The following is a 25,859-nucleotide window of genomic DNA, read 5'->3' on the forward strand; positions in this document are numbered from 1 at the left end:
GACGATGTTGTTGTCTTGAATGAGAAACACGTTTATTGGAGTGAACTTGTGCTCCCCTAACAACTCAAAAGAATACAGAGGCGGCGAAGCAGCGGTCAACAAAGTGACTTGCACAGGCGCGTGTCGTCGAATCGAATGCCCCGGCGTCCGCACTGCAGGCTTTTTATCTTTTGGCTCGCGTGGTTCTCGAAACGTCGATTCGCATCGAGAACATAGTAGATCCAAGAAGATTATTCTGGGCTGTTCACGTTAGATTGGAATGCTCTCCCTATCACAACCGATAACTCATGCGGCACAGAAAGAAAGAATGGAACACGCGCTTCCCTTGGCGCAGAGATAACACATACCGGCGCAGCCGGGCGGTAAAAGCAAAACACAAATAAACAAACCCAATGTATGGTTCGCGGCATTACCCCCCCTCAAAGAGTGCATCGGCCCCATGCTAACATAAGCGACAGTCCGAACAAATGAAAATAAAAGTTCGTCATCGTCCGTAGAAAGGTTTTAAGCGAACCACGTGGACGACTTCAGGCCGCGTGCGTCGTCGTGATGTGCCGGAGTCACCATCGGGGATCACTTCGTAGGTAAGTTGGCCAACACGTCGTAGAATCTGGTAGGGTCCGAAATACCGTCGCAGGAGCTTCTCACTGAGTTCGCGTCGTCGGATGGGAGTCCAAACCCACACACGATCCCCTGGTTGGTACTCGGCGTCTCGGCGTCGGAGGTTGTTGCGGCCCGCATCCACCAGCTGCTGGTCCGTTATACGAACTCGAGCGAGCTGGCGGGCCTCCTCCGCACGTTGAAGATATCCGTGGACGTCGGCGTTGAGGTCGTCGTCTTCTACGTGCGGAAGCATGGCGTCGAGCATCGTAGTCGGCCTTCTACCGTAGACAAGCTCGAACGGCGTCAGCTGTGTCGTCTCCTGGATAGCCGTGTTGTACACAAACGTGACATACGGGAGCACTTCGTCCCAAGTCTTATGTTCAACGTCAACGTACATTGACAGCATATCTGCGATTGTCTTGTTCAGACGTTCTGTTAGTTCGTTCGTTTGGGGGTGGTACGCCGTCGTTCTTCGGTGATCCGTGTTGCTGTAGCGTAATACTCCTTGCATCAGCTCCGCAGTAAATGCCGTTCCGCGGTCTGTGATTAGGACTTCCGGGGCTCCATGTCGCAGCACAACTTGGCTTATAAAGAACTTCGCCACTTATTGTGCAGTCCCCCTCGGAAGAGCGGCGGTCTCTGCGTAGCGCGTCATGTAGTCTGTCGCTACGACAATCCACTTGATCTGTGATCGTGACGTAGGGAACGGGCCTAAAAGGTCCATTCCAATCTGTTGAAATGGTCTCGATGGGACGGCGATCGGTTGCAGAAGTCCGGCGGGTCTTGTCGGCGGCGTTTTTTGTTGCTGGCAGTCACGGCAGCTCCGGACGTAGTGGGTGACATCAGAGGTAAGGCCGGGCCAGTAGTACCTCGCCTTGATTTTTCCAATAGTGCGGGCTGTGCCCAGATGTCCGGAAGACGGGTCGTCGTGGCACGCTTCCAAAATTTCGTCACGAAGGTGCGCGGGGATGACGAGAAGGTAATTCGCTCTTGTTCCGGGGCTGAAATTCTTCTTCACAAGGACGGAGTTTCTCAGGCTGAATGCTGGTAAGCTGCGTTTGAAGGTCCTAGGAACGGCAACGTTGCATCTCTCGAGGTACTCGATTATGACGCGTAAGTCGGGGTCGGCACGCTGCTGGGCGGCTAGTTCGCTCTCCGTCACGATCCGAAGAACGCGCTGTCTTCATCAGAGTCTTGTGGTGGTGGGTCGACGGGGGCGCGGGACAGGCAGTCGGCGTCGGAGTGCTTCCTGCCGGATTTATAAACGACTGTAACGTCGAACTCCTGCAGGTGCAAGCTCCACCGCCCAAGACGGCCAGAGGGGTCCTTCAAATTGGCGAGACAACACAGCGCATGGTGGTCTGTTACAACCTTGAATGGCCTTCCATACACGTATGGGCGAAATTTTGAAATCGGCCATATAATAGCCAGGCACTCTTTCTCAGAGGCAGAATAGTTTTTCTCCTCCTTCGACAGACCACGGCTAGCATAGGCGATTACCCTTTCGCAGCCGCTTTGCTTTTGGACAAGGACGGCACCCAAGCCTATATCACTGGCGTCCGTATGCATTTCCGTTTCGGCATTTCCTTCGAAATGAGCGAGCACGGGCGGGCTTTGCAGGCGTTTTAGCAGCTCGCCGAATGCTTTTTCTTGGTCGTTTTCCCAGCTGAAAGGGGTGCTATCCTTCGTCAAGCGCGTGAGTGGCTCTGCAATGCGTGCGAAGTTTGCGACGAAGCGCCAGTAGTATGCGCACAGCCCGAGAAATCTCCGCACGCCCTTCTTGTCTTTCAGCCTTGGGAAGTTCGCAATGGCTGAAGTTTTTGCCGGGTCAGGTAGGACTCCCGCGGCGTTGACGACGCGGCCCAAGAACTTGAGTTCCCCGTATGCGAAACGGCACTTTTCAGGCTTCAGCGTCAACCCCGACGTACGAATGGCCTCGAGTACAGACTCCAACCTTGCAAGGTGTTCGTCGAAAGTCTGGGCGAATACCACTACGTCGTCGAGGTATACGAGGCAGGTGTGCCACTTAAGGCCAGCTAGCACAGTGTCCATGACTCTTTGAAACGTCGCTGGTGCTGTGCACAGCCCAAACGGCATCACCTTGAACTCGTATAGGCCGTCTGGGGTTATAAATGCAGTCTTCTCTCGGTCTATCTCGTCCACTTCAATTTGCCAGTAGGCGGTCTTCAGGTCCATCGATGAGAAGTACTTCGCGTGGCAGAGGTGGTCGAGGGCGTCGTCGATTCGGGGGAGGGGGTACACATCCTTTTTCGTGATTTTGTTCAGTCGCCGGTAGTCAACGCAAAACCTTAATGTGCCGTCTTTTTTCTTTACGAGTACGACGGGCGCAGCCCAGGGGCTTTTCGATGGCTGTATAATGTCATCGCTCAGCATGTCGTCGACTTGAGTCCGGATGGCTTCCCGTTCGTGTGAAGAGACGCGGTACGGTGACTGTCGGGTAGGTCGGGCTCCATCTTCGGTAATTATTCGGTGCTTCGCTAGAGGGGTCTGACGTAGTTTTGCGTTCGACGAAAAACATTCGCTATAGCGACGCAGCAAAGCCAATAATTTTTTCCGTTGTTCTTGCGGTAGCGCGGGATTCACGTCGAATGGCTGCGGGAGCTTGAATGTTTCTACGGGTGTGCGTTCAAAGTCGGCGACTGCGATCACATCACTTGCTTCTTGCGTTTCTTCGAGGAACGCAATTGCAGCTCCCTTGTTTAAATTCTGGTACTCTTCGGTGAAATTAGTGACCAAAACGTGAGACTGGCGTTGCTTAAAGTGCGCAATGCCTCTTGCGACGGAGACACCGCGGTCGAGAAGCAACCTTCGATCACTCTCTACGATAGCGTCGATGTCAGAAGCAGCATCCTTACAGTAGACGGCGATCATCAAGCTTCCATTGTTGCTTGCTGAAGACTTTGTGCCATATGTCCGTGATGCCTGTTCTGACGAAGCAAACAGCCAGGCACTCGCCGCCGGCTTTGAGTAGTCGATTAACATTGCGGTACGCCCTCTCCAGGTCCCACACGTAGTGAAATGTGAGGAAGGAGTAAACGCGGTCAAACTGACCGTACTTGTCAATTATTGCTTGTGGTTCTCCGCGCTCGATGTCCAGATGTTCGAAGGCAACCTCGGGTTCTCGGCAGTGGCGCTTTGCATAGTCCAGCATCTCCCAAGAACTGTCCACGCCAACCAAGCGCCTGCACGGGCGCAGGTGCGGGAGGAGACGGTCCTGGAGGAAGTTGCCCGGCCCGCAACCAACGTCAAGGTGCTGGTCGTCTTCGGAGCACGGTCGCAGGAAGCGTACGCTCTGCATGGCCTTCAGGTTCTCCCGGTAGCTGTACTCCTTTAACTCCACGAAAGGCCCGGGACGAAGGTTGGGCGGGCGTCCTTCCATCTGTTGCCACTCTGGTTTAGTTCGGCACTGCAATACAGGGATAATTCGCTGTTTGTAATGCAGCTTGGTTTGCTATGTTATACCAGCATAAGTGCAGCGACAATGTAGGGTGGAGTCTTCAAGCTTAGGGGATGCACTCTTGCAGGAGAAACTTCCTAAAACATTCAGAAAAGAACAGGCAGTTTTTAGCTGCACTCGTACTCCTAACGGTAACAGCGGGGACGAGTTCTTCTTTAAACCAGGCTACATGGTGGACCCCGTAAACGTGGTCATCGTGCTACCTGCGTACTGCAGGTGTTTTCGTCAGCTACAATTGGATGTGAAGGTGGGTAGAATGAAGATATTGCAGCTTGCAGAGGCAGTGCAAAAACAACAATAATTGTTTCCTACCTCGAGCGGGAAAGCTGCAACTTTCGGCCACGCTTTGTGTGTGTGGCAGATATTCTAACTGTTAACGAAAGGCACATTTAAAAGCTATAGCGATACATTCACTTGTAAATAAAAAGCTGGAAATATTATAACAACCGTAAAGTTTTCTCAGCGTCATAATAACAAAATCGATGCCGAAAGGTAACGTTTTTTATTCCAAAAATTCTATATTGCACGGTCTGCACTAACATTCGGTTGGTCGGAAATGACTGGTAAAATTGCACATGGCCACTTTTGCGACCTCTAATGTTCTTGCCGCCCGAATGTTGGAACAGGCCGTTACTCTCAATCAGACTAACACTTACTTGTACTCGCACTCATTGACTTGCAACGTTCAGACTAGCTTCGACATCACACATTAAATCCCTCACCAACACCTCCCTCTCTGGATTCTTCTTGTGCTTTCTACCATTCTAGAAAGAATGTGGCTGTATGGGCAGTCATAATTATTGTAACCCTCAGTCAAATACAATAAATAAATACCCAGGGTTGTTTCAAATACGTGCTCGAGGACGTCTCACTCAGCACTTGGAGCCAGCATTTGTAGTTCGCTTTGGTGTAGTCAATCAACAATATCGTTTGAAGCATATCGTTTTATATGGTATCCCGGTGTCTTTCATGCAACCTTTACTAGTGTAGCTAAGTCTTCGCTAAGCATTTTTCCCGTTCAGGGCAGCGCTAGGAGTTACCAACATATTCATAGCACGTGAAATGCCTGGAGTCACACCCCGTGGTTTTGTGGGTATTCTACAGTCGGTTGTGGTTGTGTTCGAAAACGTGGAGGCAGTGTAGCCGCTTTGTCATGTAATTTTATTTTTGTTTCAAACTTTTCTGTGTCGGACCGCTTAACTGAGGGAAGGAGTTTGTACAGCAAAGCTGTATACCTTTAACTCCAACGGTTTCATCGCCGTGTACAAAAACCGACTCCTCGGGCAAAACACGCAAAGACCCCAAGAATTAGGCCGCCGAGCACGGGCGTCAGGCTAATCAGGCATACAGTATAGAACTCAGAATTCGTTTAAAAATCAGAAAATAAGCATACGAACCGCTTTTTCGATGATAATGCTTTGTGCGGAAGTGAAATCTAACCCCGTTGCAATGTCTGAGACTGAGGCTGAAGAGTTTCGGCAGCTCTTGAGACGATAGAGAAACTTATGTCAGGAGAAGCGGAAGTGCTGGCAGATTTACAAAGCTTGAGGGATAAAGAAGCTTCTGCTGACAACGAAATCGTTGTACTGAATTCTAGATTGCGGTTCTTGGGCTAGCCTGGGGTTAAAAAAACAGCTGTTGGGGATGAGAAAAAATGATTTCGCGGGATGACTCAGCTGCACTCACAATAATTACATCAAGCTTCGAGGACGCTGAAAATAGGGCCAGACGAAGTAATTTACTATTTTGGGGGATAAAAGACGAGCCTAAAGAAGACTGGACTGTGCCTGAAAAGAAAGTTGTTAAGTGGTAATCCGAGAAACTGGAATTTAAATGATATCAAGAATGTAAAAACAAACCTGTAATAGCTAAACGGACCTTTTCAAACATACAAGCAACGCATCTGGACAGCTGCGCACAAGATAAAGGCCTAAAATATTGAATTGGGGAAAACCTCTCGCCAGAAAACCTCTTGGGGAAAACTGCCAATTGATCGCCTGCTGAATAATAAAAAGACATGCACATACGGGAAAGTCACTGATGCAGTTGTCATGTTAGATAGCGAGATATGTGCACGCGCCCAGGAACAAATTCTCATCCAAAAGCAACCCATATATGGGACATTGTTGGCAGTATCATTTGCTTATATTCCTAGCATTCTGACTAAACGTGACAGTCCGTTCTCAAATTTACGATCCGAAATATGATATTCTGGTTTTTACTGAAGCATGGTTTAATCCTGATATAATAGATGATGAAATACTACCGCATACCCAGCCTTATAATATCTATTTCATAGATCGTGGGGGACAAAGAGGCGGTGGCATGCTTCTGGGCATTAGGATGCACTGAAATTCATGTCTTGAAATTGTGTGGGTGGAAGTAATAATAAGTACAACGAAACTTTGAATAGGTGTTTCCTGTCATTCCCCTCACGCTACTACAAAATTCGCTTCCGAACTTCGTAATAGTAAGCCACAGCTGTTAAGCTTTGTCTAACGCATTCTATTTATTTTTTTATGAGATTTCAACTTTCCGCTTATAATGTGGTGTAACCTGTCATGCACTTGTCCATCATCAGTTGAATGTTTATACCACAGTTTATATTTTAACTTCTGTCGGGTTATTCACGAACCTACCCCAGGTAATAAGATTCTTGACCTTTTACTCACTAGCGCTTCCAAAACAATCGCACCCGTAGCGCAGCTACACGGCTTTAGTTATCAAGATTTACTTCAACTAGACATATTTGTTTCAGCACCATTTACAAACGTCTGAAAGAAAGTAAAACACAATTATAATAAAGCTGCTCGAAAAAGAACTTGAAATTTGTGTGAATGATACGCTACTAACCTCTTTTATTATTCGGTCTGTGCAGGATACCTGGGTTTTCTTTCAAGAATAAAATCTCTGCTGCAATTATCCGATGTATCCCATTGATCTCGATACCTAACAACAAATCCAATACTTAGTCACTAAATCTTTTCGTAAACTAAAGAACAAAAACATACGTCTGTACACAACTAAACCTATCTACAGAGTTCCTGCCTGGGAAAGGTACAAGCTATGTTTAGAATACTGTTCTGCCCTCCCCTATACTAAAACAAATGCTTTTCCAAAGATTTACCCCCTGGTCTTCCAACAAACTAGTGAATCAAACGCCCCCCTCTCAAATAAGGATTGTACCCCTTCATTTAACACATTTTTTATCGGTTTTCACCCAGGAGGATCATGGCGTCTTACCTAACGTCGATAATTACGGCTGTGATTACATAGAAAGTATTGAAGTCCGATTTGGATGGGCTAGAATACCTTATCGACAATCTAAAGATATCTACTTCAACTCGTGTTAAAAATATCGGTTCCAAAAATTAAAAAAACATCACATCTGTGTGTGTATATTTCTGTGAACGGTATTCCAGCAGTCTTTATTCTCTGGACAGTTTCCCAGTGACTGGAAAATAGGTAAAGTGGTCCCCGTATTTAAACCTGGAAATTTGGTAAAGTGCACCCAGTATTTAAATGTGGAAATAGTGCCGCGAACCAAGTACGGGTTTGTTAATTTATTGTTTGTTTTTAGTGCCCGGCCGCGCCCGGCTCTGTTATCTGTGTCCCATGTGAAGCGCGTGTTCCATTCTTTATTTTTATGCCCCACGGGCTATCTGATTCAGATAAGCAGAGTGTTTCGCCCTAACGCCGCTAGCCAAGAATAATCTTCTGTGATCTACAATGTTCTGGATGCGAATCGACGGTTCCAGAAACTCTCGCGCCTGAAAGATAAAAGCCTGCAGAATAGACGCCGCGGCATTCGATTCTGCGACGCTCGCCGACGCACGTACGTCACTTTGTTGACCGCTGCTTTGCCACCTCTGTATTCTTTTCACTTATTAGGGGAGCACAAGGTCGCTCCAATAAACTTGTCTCTTTTCCAAACAACTGCATCGTCCTTGGCTTCGTGACATCTGGTTGAGGTGCGGGGTACGCACCCTTCATGCCCACTACAACCTCTGGAAGCCGCCAAGCCAGTCCAACAAGAGCCAGCCTCCGCCTGCAAGATTTACCAACCGAGTTCCGTCTACTACCGCAGAAAGGGAAGAAGAAAGACGTCGCAACCAGCAACATGGCCCACCAAGCCGATCTTCCCGTCGTTCTGCAGCAGCCACGGGAACCGCCATCATTACGAGGAGCCCCCACAGAAGACACAGAAGAATGTTTGGAGAAACTGGAGCGCGTCCGGAAATTCAACAGGTGGGACGACGAACAAACGTTCCGGCATGTTTTCTTTTACTTGGAAGATTCGGCTCGCACTTGGTTCGAGAACCACGAGAGCTCCTTGACAAACTGGGCTCAATTCAAAAGCGTGTTCACTAAGACCTTCACTACCGTCGTGCGGAAAGAAAGAGCCGCCCTTTTGTTGGAAACGCGCACGGAACACCCCAAAGAAGGAGTCGTGATCTTCGTTGAGGAGATGAAGCAGCTATTTGGCCGCGCGGACCCCGAAATGACGGAAAAAAAGGAGTTGCGCTTCTTAATGCGCGGAGTGAAGGAGGAACTGTTTGCTGGACTTGTCCGAAATCCGCCCAAAACCGTCGCCGATTTCGTGACCGAAGCCTGCACCATTGAGAAAGCCCTCGAAATGCGTGCTAAGCAGTATGACCGCAACTTTGGTGGCGCGGCCAATGCGAACGACTTTGGCAGCACGCGGATCCCGGCCGACAGCCTACGAGAGACTATCCGCGCAATAGAGAGAGAGAATCTGCGGAAACTTCTCCCAATGTCCCCGCAGCCCCAAGTCGCTTCCCTCACCGACGTGATTAGAGAAGAAGTGCAACAAGCGTTGGGAACTTCTACGCCATCCGAGGTACCCCGAGAGCCACAAGCTACGACATACACCGCGGCTGTTCGTCGACCCCGCCCTGCTCCAACAAGCCGTCAAGAGGCCCCGCCGTACCGACGCCCACTGTCACCCGCCCGACCCCCGGTAGCCCGAAACCAGACGCCGAGGAAGACGTACGTATGGCGAACTCCCGATAACCGTCCTCTGTTCTACCACTGCGGAGAGGCCGACCACATCTACCGTCGCTGCCCATACAACAGACTTGGACTGCGTTATTTGTCCTTCGACGCACCTCGCCCTCTCACCTGGCCAACGACCACGTGAGATCGACGAGTATCTATCTCAGGTCAGCGGTGGCCCAGCTCGTTTCAACCGTTCGCCTTCGCCCTTCTCATACGAGTCGCCGAATGGCCGTAGCAATGCTTACTTCGCACGTGGATGCTCCCCCAGCCCACGCAGCGGAAACTGAAGACAGCAACTTCTGTAGGTCAAGTTGCACAACGGAAGAAAAATGAAAACCGTCAAAGGACGCAAGGACGCGCCGAAGACCGTGATTCACGACATGCCCTCATCCGGACGACCCGACCTAACCCTGACGTGACTCCCGAACAGGGCGACAGACACAAGGCGCGACACGTACCCGACATGACCGAGCCTGCCGCTCAGAAGGCGACGACAATGACGAAGGACAGTGCCCGACCGTCAACACCCACAAGCCGAGATGCGACGCCCCGACGCACCCGGAACTCGAGGAAGGCAGCATCCGACGTCAAGGTGTCCATCGACGGCTTTGATGTAGTCGCCCTCGTAGACACGGGAGCCGACTACTCCGTAATGAGCGGACCATTTGCGTCTAAGCTGAAGAAAGTTATGACCAGATGGGACGGTCCGCTCATACGCACAGCAAGAGGCCACCTCGTGATGGCAAGTGGGACGCGCACATCGCGCGTCACCACAGACGGCACGACGTTCCCTGCGGTGTTCGTCATTTTGCCCAACTGCTCCCGTGACGTAATTCTCGGAATGGACTTTTTGACGGACAACGGCGAAATAATCGATCTGCAGACGAAGTCGATAACTTTTTCCTCCGACCACTCCATGACGCCGGAATCGAACCCCGAACACCGTGCAGCTGTAGGATCGCCGATGATCACGTCACCCTGCCACCCCGCGCAAGCTCTTTATAAACCAAGTTGTGCTGCTACATGGAGCCCCTGAAGTCCTAATCACGGACCGCGGAACGGCTTTTACCGTGGAGCCGATGCAAGGAATCTTACGCTACAGCAACACGGATCACCGAAGAACAACGGCGTACCACCCCCAAACGAACGGACTAACGGAACGTCTGAACAAGACGATTGCGGATATGCTGTCCATGTGCGTCGACGTTGAAGATAAGACTTGGGACGAAGTCCTCCCTTATGCCACGTTTGCGTACAATACAGCGACGCAGGAAACTACGCAGAGGGCACCGTTCGAGCTTGTTTACGGAAGACGGCCGACTACGATGCTCGACGCCATGCTTCCGCATGTAGAAGACGACGACCTCAACGCCGACGTTCAAGGATACCTTCAACGTGCGGAGGTGGCCCGCCAGCTCGCTCGAGTTCGTATAACGGACCAGCAGCTGGTGGATGCGGGCCGCTACAACCTCCGACGCCGAGACGCCGAGTACTAACCAGGGGGTCGTGTGTGGGTTTGGACTCCCATTCGACGACGCGGACTCAGTGAAAAGCTTCTGCGATGGTATTTCGGACCCTACCAGATTCTACGACGTGTTGGCCAATTAACCTACGAAGTGATCCCCAGTGGTGATTCCAGCACATCACGACGACGCACGCTACCCGAAGTCGTCCACGTGGTTCGCCTCAAACCGTACTTCGCAAGATGACCAACTTTTTTTGTTGTTGCTTTGTTGTTGCTGTTTGTTCGGACTGTCATTTTATTTTAGCATCGGGTCGATGCACTCTTAGAGGGGGGTAATGCCGCGAACCATGTACGGGTTTGTTTATTTATTGTTTGTTTCTAATGCCCGGCCGCGCCCGGCTCTGTTATCTGTGTCCCATGCGAAGCGCGTGTTCCATGCTTTATTTTTATGCCCCACGGGCTATCTGATTCAGATAAGCAGAGTGTTTCGCCCTACCGCCGCTAGCCAAGAATAATCTTCTGTGATCTACAATGTTCTGGATGCGAATCGACGGTTCCAGAAACTCTCGCGCCGAAAGATAAAAGCCTCGCACAGCAGACGCCGCGGCATTCGATTCTGCGACGCTCGCCGACGCACGTACGTCACTTTGTTGACCGCTGCTTCGCTGCCTCTGTATTCTTTTCAGTTATTAGGGGAGCACAAGTTCGCTCCAAAAAACTTGTCTCTTTTCCAAACAACTGCATCGTCCTTGGCTTCGTGACAATAGTATATGCAATGTGTAATAGCGTTGTAAATTTTCAGTCACCTAAAGTGGAATCATTTCTTTTTTCATAACCAACCTTGGTTTTAGGAAGAGCTTGCCATGCGAAACACAGTTGCTTGACTTCACAACTGACCTGCACTTTACCATCAACCGTAACCTAAAGACTGACTGCATATTCTTGACTTCTCGAAAGCTTTTCATCGTGTTAGCGATTGTCGCGTTATTACCAAATTACCCGCTCTTCACTTTGACTCCTTCACCCCATCATTGCTTCAAAATTTCCTTTCTAATCGTCAATAGTTCACAGTAGCTAACAATATTGTTTCATCTCCCACTTACGTTACGTCAGGTTGTCCGCAGGGCAGTGTTTTGGGGCGTTTGCTCTTCCTTATATACATCAACGATTTGCCATTGAATATTTCCTCCCGTGTTCACATCTTTGCTAACAACTGCATTACTTACAGATGTATTAGCAGTACTGATAACCACCAAGCGCTTTAAAATATTCTCAGCCTAATTTGCCATTGGTGTAATACTTGGCTCTCAAGGTATGAAAACGTTAGGTTATTTCTTTTACCCGTAAGCGCGATAACTCAAATATCCCTTAGAATTCCAATCACAAAAAATGTTGCGTACCGTATGATAGAAATGTTTGGGCTTTCACCTAACCAAAAAATATGGCTGATCCTTCTTTGATAGGCATCCGTAAAACATGAAAGTAAATCTGCCTTCACAGGAGCATTTGAATGTTTATAGTGCATCGATGTGAACTTGTACATCGCTATTTATATTTCGTCGGCACGCCACTGTTACACATATCAACATTAAACACTGGATTACACGCGCCGGAGTATTGCGTAAATCCGGTTGAAAACCCAGGCACTCGCTAACTGTGCGAACGAAACCGAACGGGTTGTCACCGAATCGTTTGTTAAAGTCACAGTGCGCTACAGCGAACGAAGCATGATTTTTAGGTCGGCAGCAGTCTTGTGGGTGTGCTTGGTGAGCGACGTCCTGCGGGCGGCTCGCTTAAGCAAAGGTGCGACCACATTGGTCCTGCTCCGTGGCGTGTACGCGATGCCATTCGTTTCGACGAGCTCAGCTTGTAGAACGCGGTGGCTGCGTTCCACAAGCTGAGCGGCGTTCCACATTGCGGCGGACGGGTAAACAGTTGGCCTGTTCTATTTTCCACTTCTGGCTTCCCGGGGCTGCCCGCGAGCTGCCGGAGGCGAGAGCCGGTCATTCGTTTTCCTCGGGTAGCCCAAAACGTAACTTCCGGCGGCGCCAGAACGTCTTCGATTTTTCTGGGTCGGCAACTTCTGGCTCCCCGCAAGCTTCCAGAGCCGCCCGGGTGCTCGTGGTCTGGCAGCGCGCGGGCACCGGTTTGGCAGATAGCAGACGACGCTGCTAGCAGACAACAAAATAAGAGCGGCACGGCCAGTTTCAAAATAAATTTGCGAATATTTCTCGTTCTTTTGGATTTTGTGGTTTGGAGTTTATTTATTTTATCTGAAAAATTACTTTTGCGCACAATTACGTTTATTTTTATCATTGCAACACCCGTTTTTTGAACGAGAAGTGAGATGACTTATGATTCGCGCTTAAATTGTCATTTGCGGTTCGTCTTCTGGCAGTCATGGAGGGCCAATTTCAACTCGTGGGCGAGGATGGCGTCGCAATTCTAGGATAAGGCATGTCTGTGTTTATTACGTCATGTAAGCGGATCTAAGAGAGTACATTGGTTGTCGCCGTGTCATGAATGAAAATTTTCGTTTATTCCTCTGGAAAGAAGAAAAAGCTCTCCTTGCAGTAGTCTGGCGTCGTGGGTGCTGCAAGGAATGCCGGCTAACACCTCGATGAACACATTGTCCACATTGTAGATCCCATCGAGTACGTGAAACTTCTTGCGACTTTAGTAACCCCCTTCGGGCTCCGAGGGTCTAGAAATGCGGCAGCTATAAATCACGCCGATCATGTCCGACAGTCCTCGCGCGCTTCCTCGACGGAGGAGAGTGTGGAACGCCGCCTTATTTAGCTCCAATACTGCTCAGTCGGGCCAGAATATTTCCCGTCCTCTGATAGAAAAAAGCAAATCAGATGACTCTGTAGACTGTGGCGTGAACCGATGACTCGCTCACGTCGAATTCGCGATCATGTACATGGAACACTGGGTATCGATGTACGCCAGGGCAATCAGAACTGTCTTCTGGGCAGGCATTTCGGGGCGTCCCCGCAGGCCTTCGTTGAAATTCGGCGACCAGGGCTGCCACTCTACGGCGCGACAGGCGAAACAGTCTCCTGAACTCGAACTCCAGGTAGGTAGGCACAACGTTCTCCACGAAGAGGGGCAGGTGGTGCCGTTCTTCCCGTTGGACCATCGCGTGGATGGCGCACGCATTGAAAACGTCGGATTCTCAATCGTACTCTTCATCTTCCAGATGACGGCGATCCGCAAACCATGCTTCGGGGAGAGCAGCGAGCGCACTTATTGCGTCGTCCGATATTTGACGCTGAAACTGTAGCAGACGACCGAACAAAAGTTGCTCCGCAGCGCTCGTCAAAGCTGGAATTTCTCGGTCCCGGATTTCGGTGTATCTCAAGGCGCTTAAACAACGTAATCACGACGCAACTTCCTACCCGATAGCAAGCTTCTGGCAGCCCGTTGGCCGCTAGAACGGCCTTAAATCGACCATGCCCAGTGCTGCACGCTACTAGGGTGCCTCGATTCACGCGCTTCCGCCGTACAAGGTGGAGACCAGATACGCTGGCACAGACATTTTGGGTGACTAGGTCGAAGCCACAGCAAGTCATTGTAGAAACCGTGGTAAAATTGTCGCCGTAACGCTTTTCACTCACGAAGTTTGAATTATCTTATGTGTTTCGCGTTGCTGGGTCCTGGCGGAAACGAAAAGAACAACTCGTCGGGAACTTTGACCCAATAGCAGCGGCATAGGACCGTCGAAACGGTGCCTCTACTCTGTACGGCGGCGCTGGCATCGGGGAACCCTACATGCTGCCCTATCGAGGCGCCAACTATTGGCGCTCATGAGCGTCATGACGCACACCTTCGCTTGAGCTCTCACAGGCTGCGGGACCATCTGAATGGACAAGTTTGAGGCAAGGACGTAAGGCGCGTTCGTACGGATACCCAGTCGCTAGAGCCTTTCACACCTCCCGTTGCTGCTAGAGTCATAATGCACTCGAAACCTAGCGCCGCCGCGCCAATGGAACTTTTTCTAGTGATGTCATTAGCGCGACGGATATGACGTCGGTTAGGTTTGCATATACCGGCATAAAACACCTTCGTGTTAAAATCTATCATGGTCATCCCATATTAGATACATATGCACAAAAGCATCAAAGACATTATGGTATTTAAGTCGTTAATCTCTGTAATTCCCCTTCGAGTATTTCTAACTTGGCCTATCAGACATTGGTTCCCCGCAGTTCCAGTAAGCATCCTCTATTTGATCCCCGCATCATAACTATCTAATCGACATTATCGAATTGCTCCAATATAGAGCTGCCCATTTCATCTCACCCGATTATAGCCACCATTCCAAAGTACCGAAATTACGTTTTTCGCATATGTACGGTTCCACACATGCGTCTAACTTCTCTGCCCTTCTTATGGCAATTCGCTTGTGGAATAGCCGTCCAGATAGAATTGTTGCAGAAAATATTCAGCAAAACTTTCGTCGTCTACTACATGGACACGTACAGAATAGTACGTATAATTTAAGCGTCGTCTGTTTTCTTCACTATGCAAGGGACTTGAAGTGTTTGCGATATTTTCAATCTACTCTCTATTTTTGGCCTTGCATTCAGTTTTTTTTGTGAGCGTCATGTGGAAGCTGTTTATCCCAAATATGCTTATTCTTTTGCATTTTCCGTCGTCTTGTTACTGCGAGGACTGTAGCTCTTCATTTGATGTCGTTTGTATGTTCCGAAGACAGTAGTACTTTTGCGTTATTTCCCTGCAATGTACGTATCAGTACTTTTTTCTTTGATTTTCGTTTTGTGTATGGAAGTTTTTAGTCCTTTACATAGCTTTTCTTTCGTAAGATGGCTGCTTGCTGTTTTTAGGATTTTCATGTGACCTACCTTACTCAATGCTCTTGAGTCTGTAAGGTCTTCTAAATAAATTATAAATAAATAAGGCGCCCGTGAACAAGGCGACCCCCAACCTATGTTCCTGATAAAGAATGTGTTTTCAGATTATCCTTGAAAGATACACAGGGCTTGTGTCATTATATGTGGCTGTTCTTGCCCAAGATGCCGAGTTTTTGTATCAGGCTGGACAGCCCCCATCAATTGCCGCATCTTCGAACAGTCTTCTGCTAGAGAAGTGCTCTTACACGCGTTATTTATAAGATGCTTTCACGACGGCGTAAGTTGCGCGCAGCCCTTTAGCAGGGAGAACGAGCTAAGCCTACCAGTGTTGACCTACTAAATAGCATAAACCACAAAATGGCGGCGACCATGAACCGTAGCAGTCTTAACAAATGTCACGTTATCCGAACTGACCAATGATTCTGGTTGCGGCACGGAACAATAAGAGAAAAGAGTGTCCCTATTCAGTAGTCTTATCTAGTGCCACTGGCCCAACAACTGACAAGGCCGCAGAGACGACGAGAAAAATTTCACGCCCTGCTTATCACCATTTGTAGTGGTTTACAACCGCTTTGCTGGATATCCGCTATTGCCGGGCGAGATGGCGACCAATTTTTTAACTTCCCAGTGCACTTTTAATTTTTTCAGTGAGTAATTTTTGACAGATCTCCTTGCAACAGTTCAGGTGCTGTTGGGAAATGTCTTGCCATCAGTGAACTCCCGGCAAAAAAGAGGCCGTTAAACCAACGACCGGTATCTTTCGCGCGAGATTGTGCGTCTTATTTTATCACAATTGGTGGCAATACCCAGAATTAAGGGCTTCAATTTATTTACTGGAACATCGCCATAAAACATCACTAAGTATATGCGTATAAGTGTTTTAAAGTAAAGCATATTTTTTAAAATGCATTATCCTAGCAGCGCAGTTCTGGCGTGTAAAAAAAGCGACATCGGGCACTGAAATGAGTGCATAATTCAGTACACTAGAACTACGGACAAAAAATCAAGAAATATCCACTTATATATTTCGTTTAAACACTAAAAAGAAGAGTCATTCAAATCACATACAGGGTGTCCCAGCTATCATGCACCAAGATTTTAAAAAAGAGCAATGGCGTTACTCGAAGAAAACCTAGTGTGTAATGTTTGCAGTACTGTGGAGAAGCGTACAGTAATTTTTTCGTTAATGATATGTGACTAATTAACTGTAATTAATTATCTAACTCGAGAATAACTGTCCTAATCACTGAAGTGTCAATGAGGCACTTGGAGGTACCCACGAGGGGCATCTAACTGCGGTATTTTCAGCGTCGAACTAATTGCGTACTCATTTATTCTGGCTAATAAAGAAAACCCTCGAAATATGAAAGATACCACGTGACGGCGCTTCCGCACGCATTGTACAGCAGCGTCCCCACATAGGCTGATTGAAAGCAACTGCTTCGCCTGTCACCCGCCCGATGAGACAGCGCATCACCTTGATAATGGCATGCATTGAAGGAGCAGCAACAGCAAGATTCGGGGTGCGCGTGTCCAGATAAGGCACAAACTCGGTCGCGATTTCTTCTTTCTTTCTTTTGTTTATTTCATTCTGGCTAACTCAGAGGCAGCCTGTTTGAGGGCATTGCCTTACGATGCGCGTTTACGCACGCGGAGGCGCCGTCACGTGGTATTTTTCGTATTTCGCGGGTTTTCTTTATCAGCCAGAATAAACGAGTACGCAATTAGTTCGTCGCTAAAAATACCGCAGTTAGATGTCCCTCTTGGTTACCTACAAGTGCCTCATTGACACTTTAGTGATTAGGACAGTACTTCGCAAGTTAGATAATTAATTACCATTAATTAGTTAAGTCTCATTAACGAAAAAAATACTCCCCGCTTCTCCACAGTACTGCAAACATTATGCAGTAGGTTTTCTTCGAGTTACGCCATCACTCTTTTTTTAAATCTTGGTGCATGATAGCTGGGACACCCTGTATATGTACACGTTAATGTTAAAAAAGCAAAAGACGAAATACACGGTTTTGGAAAGAATGGTATGTTTCAAGATACACCCTTTATAGAAACATTCTTGTTTTTTCGAGAAGAAGATGAGCACAAAGTCTTTGTTTACGAATAGAACTTTTTTATGAGTATTTAATTTTGGTTTCTTGGCAAAACCAAGGGGAGGCTGAGGCTAAAGGCGGACGTCCGATTTACATCGAACATAAATAATAACCCGTCTGGTCACAAATTTAAGCATAATAGCACAATCGTAATAAAGAAATAGCACAAAGCGATTTCATTACTACATTTCCTTTGTAATATACAAAGCATAGCTCTAAAATTCACAGAAGGGTCATAGTGTACACATAAACGCAGTAATTCGTATGCATGAAGTTTCATCAGTTACACTACTATGTCACAATTACGTATGAATGTATTTTTGTTAGTATTTGTTTTTAATTTCTACCTTTAATGGAACATGTAGACATGTATTTCATACCCGTATTATATATCGCCAGTTCAAGCATTTTCCTTTCGTAACACTTCTTTGACCTGTTTTTTAGATGTAAGTTCACTGGCGTTGAAGTTTATTTTTCTACCAATTTATTTAATATTTCCGTTGACTGGTACCGGAAAGATTGCTCACCATAGTTCGTTCTTACTTTTGGAGTGTGCCGTATTGTATGCCTGAGATGGTAGCCAGTGGATTTATTGTTAACTTGATTGTAGGTCTTTTGCTTATGAATAGTGTGCAGAACATTCATGTAATAGACTTTGTAAGCTCGAAGCATTCAATATTCAGTAAATAAAGGACTTGTCCTCAAATCTGCGTAACAGCCATGATATCTAAATATATGCGCTAAATTGTTTTTGCAATACAATGAGCCTGTTATAATTAGTTTTGGTTGTGCTCTGCCACACTAAAATCCCGTAGCATAGTTTCGAATAAATGAGAGGATTGTATAAGTTTTGTTTCAACCATAGTGGTATCAAATGTCCGATTCTATATATGAGAGCTATACTTTTAGAGAGTTCCGTGGACAGGTGAGCAATATGCGTATTCGACAAAAGTTGTTCTTGAAACCAAACACCTAAGAACTTAAGTTCTTTCACTCGGTTTAACTTGGTTCCGTTGAATATAATCAGGATTTCTTTCTGGACATTTTTATTTCACGGCCTTAATATCAGGTAAGTTGTCTTTGTAGCGTTAAGGTGCAATTTATTATCTAATAACCAAGGTGATCATTGTTCCAAATAAACATTTACTATTGAGTGAAATTTAATTATATTATCGGATGTGAACAATACGTTAGTTTCATCCGCATACAATACAAGTTCTTGCAGACCTTTTATATTTATAACGTCATTTACATAAACTATAAACAGTAACGGGCCTAACTTCGAGCCTTCCGGGACACCGTGTTTTAGCTCTAATATGTCTTATGCAATGCCGTTTATTTGAACAAGCTGGTTTCTTTGAGTCAAATGGCTTTTTAAAAGGTTACCTGCCATGACACGTATTCAATATGTCTCCCATTTAGTTCGCAAAGTATTATAATCTATCGAATAAAATTATTTTTAGGGTCTAAAAAGTGTCCAATTGTTAACTGCCTGTTTTCAAAGTTTGTAATTATTTTATCTCTACTGTACAGTAGTGCTTGCTCAGTTGATATAGATTTTTGGAAACCATATTGATACTTCAAAATTGAGTTGTGTTTAAGAACGTCGATAGTCTATTATAGATTACTCCCTCAAATACCTTGGAAAAAACTGTCAGGACCTATATTGGCCTGTAATTTGACACCTTGTCTTGTGCTCCCCGTTTCTGAATCGGCGTCACTCTAGCAACTTTAAGTTCCTCAGGAAAAACACCGGTGGACAGACATAGAATAATAATGCACGATAACACGTCACTTACTTCCAGTGCCACGTGCTTAATCACACTCGATAAAAACCCGTCAACTCCTGCTGCTGCATAATTAATTATTTTTCTTATAAGGCCCCGTGCTTCGGTATCATTCATAGGCTCGAGAAAGATAGAGCTGGACAATTGTAGAATTCCAGTCGCGTCGCAGCCGCCGTTATCAGTATGTGTTGCCTGCGCACCAGCATCAATAAAACGAGTATTCATACCATTGGCTTGCTGAAGGCTCTCTAGCGGTTATCCATCTAAATGCGTGAATTGTGGCTGTGCTATTGGTTTTCTACTTGATATTTTGTTAACGGTGTCCCATATCTTTTCAAGCTAGCCCCATATGTGAAAAAACAGCCGTTCGTAATATTTTCTTTTCGCTCTCTTTAAATCGCTCTCTAGCTTGTTTCTAAACTTTTTGTACACCTTGCGTATTTCGGGATCCTTCGTTTTTATAAAATTGTGTAAAATAGAATTTGTAACACTGTGTAAAATTGTAGAATTGTGTAAAATTGTGTAAGATAGAATTGTGTAACATAGAAGTCGCCTCTTGAGACCTGTTTAATATTACGTTGTTTCACGTAATGCCTCACGTGTTCCGGGTAACCACATTTTGTTAGTATTATTGCTAGCTTTTATTCAAGTGAGTATATTTTGCACTTATGGGAATCCTAATCGGTCTCTTCTACCAATTCTTTCCCTCCGAATAACGTGCAAATCAATACGTCTTACTAGCTCACCCCATTTTCCCCACTACTTGCTCCTGCGCAGTCTCTCCCAAACGAGCCAATACTAAAACGTTCCCACAGTCGTTTTTCCTGCGCCCCTATCGATCCTTGAATTACCTATCTGCTGCAGTTGCTACTATCACCAAACAATCCCGCTTCCACCACGGCAGCGAATAAGTGTCATCATGATTATTTTATTTCATCTATAGCGTTTGCCATATTGCTGTAACCCTAGTTTCAAGTGCCACGTCATGCCACCCCTCTTGTAACGTCCCGATGGTACTTTTGAGAAATAACTGTATAAACTTGCGTTAATCGTACGGTTCTGGAAAAACGCCTACAAAGATTTTCAACGTTTTTTATTCAGCCGGTATGTTCATGTATCCAGAGTAGTGCCTAACAGTATTTTTCCAAGAGTGTTGGTACAAGGGCGAGTTCGAGGAACATTTTGTTGATAAAACCAGCTCAAATGAAAGTAAGGCAGGGGAAGGGACTCAAGGGCGAGTGCTGGTTTACAACTACAATGTATTATCAAGGAGGGTGAATGTGTTTCTTCTTTGTGTAATCCTCCTTCCTGATATTAAACCTTTGTTGTTGAACCAGCAGCCGTCCTTGTGTTCCTTCCTTTGTGTTCGTATCATTGGCGCCAGTTCCATCCAAAAAAAAGTTTCTCACCGCATGGCGTGCTATAATATTCGCTGTTTCGTCTATCGGTAATGGCAGCATGAGGACAAGTTTATGTGGGGAAAATGCCGTTAGTTTACACCGGCTAATTTTAATTTAAACCGGAATATCCCAAAGAAACATATCTCTTTCTGGATAAATAAAAGTTCATATTTCTATACTCATTTCCGAAGCAGTGATATTTCTGCCCCACTGTGGTATAACAATTCTTTCCGTTTTTACAGCACAATAGGAGTACTTTTAACCCAACCTCAGGAATTTAAAAAAAGAAGATAGTTTTTTTGTGCGTGTTAAAGCAAACACTAGGGCAATAAAAACTATTAAAGTGCCTGGCTATTTTCTTATATTTAGGTAACAGTTTTTTCTCCTACACTAAGACTAAGTGCATGGCCAGCAACAGCTGTAGAACACCTGAAGCAGGCGGCGCACGCATGAGTAAAGCCAATAAGCGAGCTGTATCTTTGCATGCGAAACACTGCCTCTGAAATTCCAATCGGGCAGCCTTAAGCACTAGAACTTCGTCAAGTGGGGTAAGGTTGGCTGCCTTGCTGAAGAGACTTTGATGCTTCAAATGAAATACCGACAGAATAAGCGAAGTTGGAAGAACAGCTAAGGTCTTCGCAGTGGTATTATGTGGGCATATTTTGCGGTACAGAGAAAAACAAGGACAAAGAACTCTAGGCGTTCTTTTGTTTATGCGGAAAGAGATAAAAGAGAATATGGGAAAAGTCTACGGAAATGGTGGTAGTGTCGCGGATGTTGTTACAACAAAAATAAGAAAAAATGTTAACGGACGCAGATCATTTTCCACCAACGTTCAGCTAGAAAGATGACGGTGTTCATCATTTGTACAAGAATTACTAATCAGCAATGCGGAAACTTGTATTGATAGGGGACTCACAAAAAACTAAAGACAAAGGTACGTGAACATGCTATGCTAATAATAGGCATAGTCTTTATGGCCGATCAGGCCCACTGGTGAGGTTTGGAGAAGAATACCTTTTCAATCGGCAACGCGTAGTCAGAAAATAAGAATTAGGAAATAGACGTGCAACAGCTAAAAAAACAAAACAATTTTTGACATCTATATTAGGTTCTAGTTAACAAGAACCACAGAAAGAGCAGGTTAGCTCCAACAGCACTCGGCACGAGCTTAGAAGAAACAGGCTGAAACTAGAGAGCACATGGGCACCAACGTATCTATTCAAAACAGACAGGGCGAATAAGTTTTAATTACCCTTCAGGACAAACTAAGAGTCTTGGAAAAGCATCAAAGTATTGTAGGAGTAGCGATGGCTCAGAGGTACAGCACTCGCCTCGTATGCGGGAGGTACTTGGTTCGAATCCTGGTACTGCTGTACACCCACCAGTTTCTTTAATGGGTACAGGCGTCCCTGTACCCATTACCCTTTACAGGAGTGCGGAACCTTGAAAGGGGAATCCACGTCCGGAAAGCTGCCTTTACCTTCTCGAGGGGTTTCTGACCCTTGTCCATCTGGCGGGGCCCCCGGCCACCATGCCGCGTTGCGCCATTGCCGGGGGTGAAAGAGTCTGGCGGCATGTCCTGCCACAGGCGGTACCGAGTTGAGCGTCCATCGTGGCTGTGGAAGGCACCATGTGAATTCGTGTTCCTTGGTGGCGCCGGGCACCTACCGGTAAAATAGGTACAAGCGACTCCCCGGCATGGCGCTCGGCCCTCGTGTGGGATTCAACACTTGAGAAGTTCACCCAGCTTGCATGGTGAATCGCCCTTATGGAAAGGGGCAGCTGCAAAAACGCGGGAACGTTTTAGGAACGACGGCGAAGGTCGAGTGGTAAAAACACTCGTATCGTAATCGGGAGGTAGCAGGTTCGAATCCTGGGCCGCCGGATACCCACAGGTTTCTTTAAAGGGTACAAGCGTCCCCGTACCATAGCTTGTCTCGACGGTGGAAGAAACGCTTGGAGCTTCACCACAAGCAGCCATGGGAGTCCATGTGGTAAGTCCCTCGAACCCCTTCGGGCGGGGTCTGGAACCTCTGGGCACCCACCAGTTCAAAAGGCACAAGCGCCCCCTGTCTCGGCGGGGGATCAAGGGCTTGGACACGCACTACCACTGCGGCAGACGTGGTAGGCTCCTCTGGAGCCGCTGGTCACCCACCATAATAAAAATGGAAACGGGCGCCGCCCGTACAGGAGACCCAGTGTACTGGAAACCGTTCCGCCACGTCGGTTTCTACCATGGGGTACGAGAATGTGGGAGGTAACCGCTGGGCACCAACGAGTAAAAAATTGGCGCAAGCACCCCCTGCCCAGGGGATCTAGTGCTTGGGAAGTTACCCGACGTTTACGGGAAATGCCCCGGTAGAAGGGGTCGTAACCTTTAACTGTCACGGTGGCTCAGAGGTACAGCACTCGACTCCTATGCGGGTGGTACTGGGTTCGAATCCTGGTGCCGCGGGCACCCACTGGTTTCTTTTGGTGACAGGCGTCCCTGGTCGAGAGCGGACCCTTGAAAGGGGAATCCACATCTGGAAAGCTGCCTTTACCCTATCGAGGGGCCCCTGACCCTTATCCATCTGGCGGGACCCCGGCAACCATGACGCGTTGCCCTATTACCGGGAGTGAAAGAGTCTGGCGGCATGTCCTGCCACAGCCGGTTGCGAGTTGAGCGTCAGTAGTGGCTGTGGAAGGCACCACGTGAATTCGTGTTCGTTGGTGGCACTGGGCACCTACCGGTAAAACAGGTACAAGCGACTCCCCGGCCTGGAGCTCGGCCCTTCTGTGGGACTACAACGCTTGGGAAGTTCACCCGGCTTGCACGGGAAATCGCCCCTATGGAAAGGAGCGGCTGAAAAAGCGCGGGGACTTTTTTTTTCTTTTTTTTAGTAGGTGCATTGATTGACCAGCAAGGTCGTCAGAATTTCAACAGTCGCTGTAGGATGCCGATTACGTGGAAAATGAAGCACGCGAACTACGTCGGAAAGAGATTTATCATACTCAGGAACAAGAACAATAAAAATTCTCCTGACCGGATATATTAATCGAATATTCTTAACATTCAAATTGGGCTAAGAGAGGCAGGAATAGTCATATCCGAGCGTACAAGACAGGTAAGAATAAGAAGAATGACTAGACTAGAGGTGGTAGCTTACTCGGAAACCACACTTGTACTATAACGAACCACAAAAATAAGCTAGTAGTTCACCTAGCATTCATAGGCAAGTTCACCTAGCATTCATAGTAGTTCACCGAGTATTCATAGGCAATAATAGTTCACCGTTGCTCTTTGGTACATAGTTCATCTGAAGATTCGTGTTTACATTCCGCTCCAAACAGTACTGCCAAGAGCCCCATACCAGGTTGCAATGCTCTCTTTTCTGGACCTTCCCACTGCACCGGCAGTTACTCTTTCTTGCAACTGTCTTCCTTTGTTTTTGATTGCTAAGTACCGAGTCTCTTGTACAAATCAGTATTTTCCCCTCAGTTGTACGCAGTGCACTTAGCACGATCTTGTATCTTCCGGGATTGTCAGACTACCCGCATTCACTCTGTTCCAGCATTTATGTAAAATATTTACATATTCGATTACCTCTCTCTGCATTGCCGGATATCTGCTTTCATTCTATCAGATATCTCAGCCGAAAATGTGGGCGGGTTCCGCAATGTTTATGCAAAAACCTAGATTCTAACCATCGCCATCACCATCGCAAGTGCGAACAGAGGACTATAGTGGTAACATAAGAAAAAGCTACTAACCTGCGGCAAAAGCTGCAGAAGGCGCTCAGTCGTACATGAGTCTTTCGCCACCCCTTTCAGGCGAGCAGACGCCGTCTCTATCAGCTTGGCTTTTGCTGCAATAACCGCAATTTCGCGCCTCGAAGCCAGATACGCCTTCACACCAAACCAGATTCTTTCTACGACGCCCATCGCGTCCAGCAACGACCCGGACAAAAGAAAGCAGCGGCGCCCGCTTTTCTGATAGAGGCGAAAAGCAGGAATGCCCGTGTGTTCGAGATATCAGCGCACTTAAAACATCCCAGGGGCCCTATTCTCGTCTGCATAAATTGCCGGCAATTCAGGCAATTTGCCGGAATTCTTTTCTAATTGGCTTTCAATTTTGTTCACGTGCTTCCGGTTGAGAAAGCGGTTCTGTGTGCTGTCGTCATTTTGACGTTTTATGTCGTTTACGGACACCAGGGGCCCAATTCTCTAGGGAAACGGTGCGCGCCACTTGCCCGTCACGTTGACACGGCGACCTTGAGGGCGCACGTGATTGGCCGTGTGCAAAATGTCGTCCCTCCTTGCGTCACCCGGAAAAGTACCGCGGAGCTAGGTTACGACAGTCCCTCATGGCCCGCAGTGGGAAACTCTATGATGGCCCGTGACCTACTTTTTATGCCGTTTGGGGTGGTTTGAAATACGAAAGGCCGTAATTGATTACGTCAAGTGCCAATGAGCCGCACGCCAAATAGCGGCTAGAAACTATGCGGAGAGGGAGTGTGTCATTTCAAACGGCGCTCGCTTCACGGCAAAAGCGCCAGTGGCTCCTGCGCGGTGCACTTGCGGTTCCGTTGGCGCTATGTCATCTGGTAATTGTTTTTACGTCTGTTTTTTTGTAAAACTTCAAGCGCGTATACGCCAAATAGTTTGGCGACGCACCTTAGCGTGTTTTCAACGATCATTTTCACGCTGTCTCCGCTGGATGTAGCCGTCTGTCAACTACAACGCCTACGCGCGCGCACGGAACAAACATATGCCGCACATTTTTTCGCCAGGCAAACTTGGGCTGCACCAGTGCGGTAGTACGCGGCTGCACCAGTACGGGCTGCACCAGCAGTACGCGACAAATCGAACGCTGCCGTAAAGCGCGCCTAAATCGGTGTACCTCGACATGGCAGTGCATCTGCCTCTAGTGTTTGCTTCTTTAGCGGCGCAGCCAGCTCAGCAAGCTCCGAGACGACACCTGCGGTGGCCAGGGCGACAACACACGCCCCGCTACTCGTTCGCCCAGAGGGACGAGGAGTTTGTTCGCAAATGTCGCCTTGCAGAGAGCGCGGTGCGCACTCTCTGTGGCGAGTTGCGGCACCGTCTCGAACCTCAACGGGCAGGCGGGCTGTCGACGGAG

The 25,859-nt window shown here is 47.5% G+C and overlaps 2 protein-coding genes across 2 annotated transcripts in view; both read right to left on the minus strand.

Moving 5' to 3' along the window:
• The window catches only part of LOC144168847 (uncharacterized), a 115,355-nt gene that overhangs the window by 62,380 nt on the left and 27,116 nt on the right, over positions 1–25,859 (minus strand). The gene's annotated exons all lie outside the window — the stretch shown is intronic.
• LOC144170898 (juvenile hormone acid O-methyltransferase-like) lies at positions 3,476–24,796 on the minus strand. Its single transcript, XM_077700912.1, has 2 exons — positions 24,491–24,796; positions 3,476–4,030 (listed from the first exon to the last, which is right to left on the minus strand). The coding sequence occupies exons 1-2, from the start codon at positions 24,659–24,661 to the stop codon at positions 3,476–3,478; spliced, it is 726 nt and encodes a 241-aa protein (XP_077557038.1). The 5' UTR covers positions 24,662–24,796.

This window comes from Haemaphysalis longicornis, unplaced genomic scaffold (assembly GCF_048455015.1).
Source record: "Haemaphysalis longicornis isolate Haplotype H1 unplaced genomic scaffold, Haemaphysalis longicornis Haplotype H1 scaffold_2, whole genome shotgun sequence".
NCBI classification, from domain to species: domain Eukaryota; kingdom Metazoa; phylum Arthropoda; class Arachnida; order Ixodida; family Ixodidae; genus Haemaphysalis; species Haemaphysalis longicornis.

What these genes read in the sequence shown, in the direction of transcription:
- LOC144170898 (XM_077700912.1), bottom strand. Translation starts at nt 24,661, where the DNA reads ATGGGCGTCGTAGAAAGAATCTGGTTTGGTGTGAAGGCGTATCTGGCT. An exon ending in TTCTGCAGCTTTTGCCGCAG is followed by an intron (nt 4,031 to 24,490) that starts GTTAGTAGCTTT and finishes CCTGTATTGCAG; the next exon opens with TGCCGAACTAAACCAGAGTG.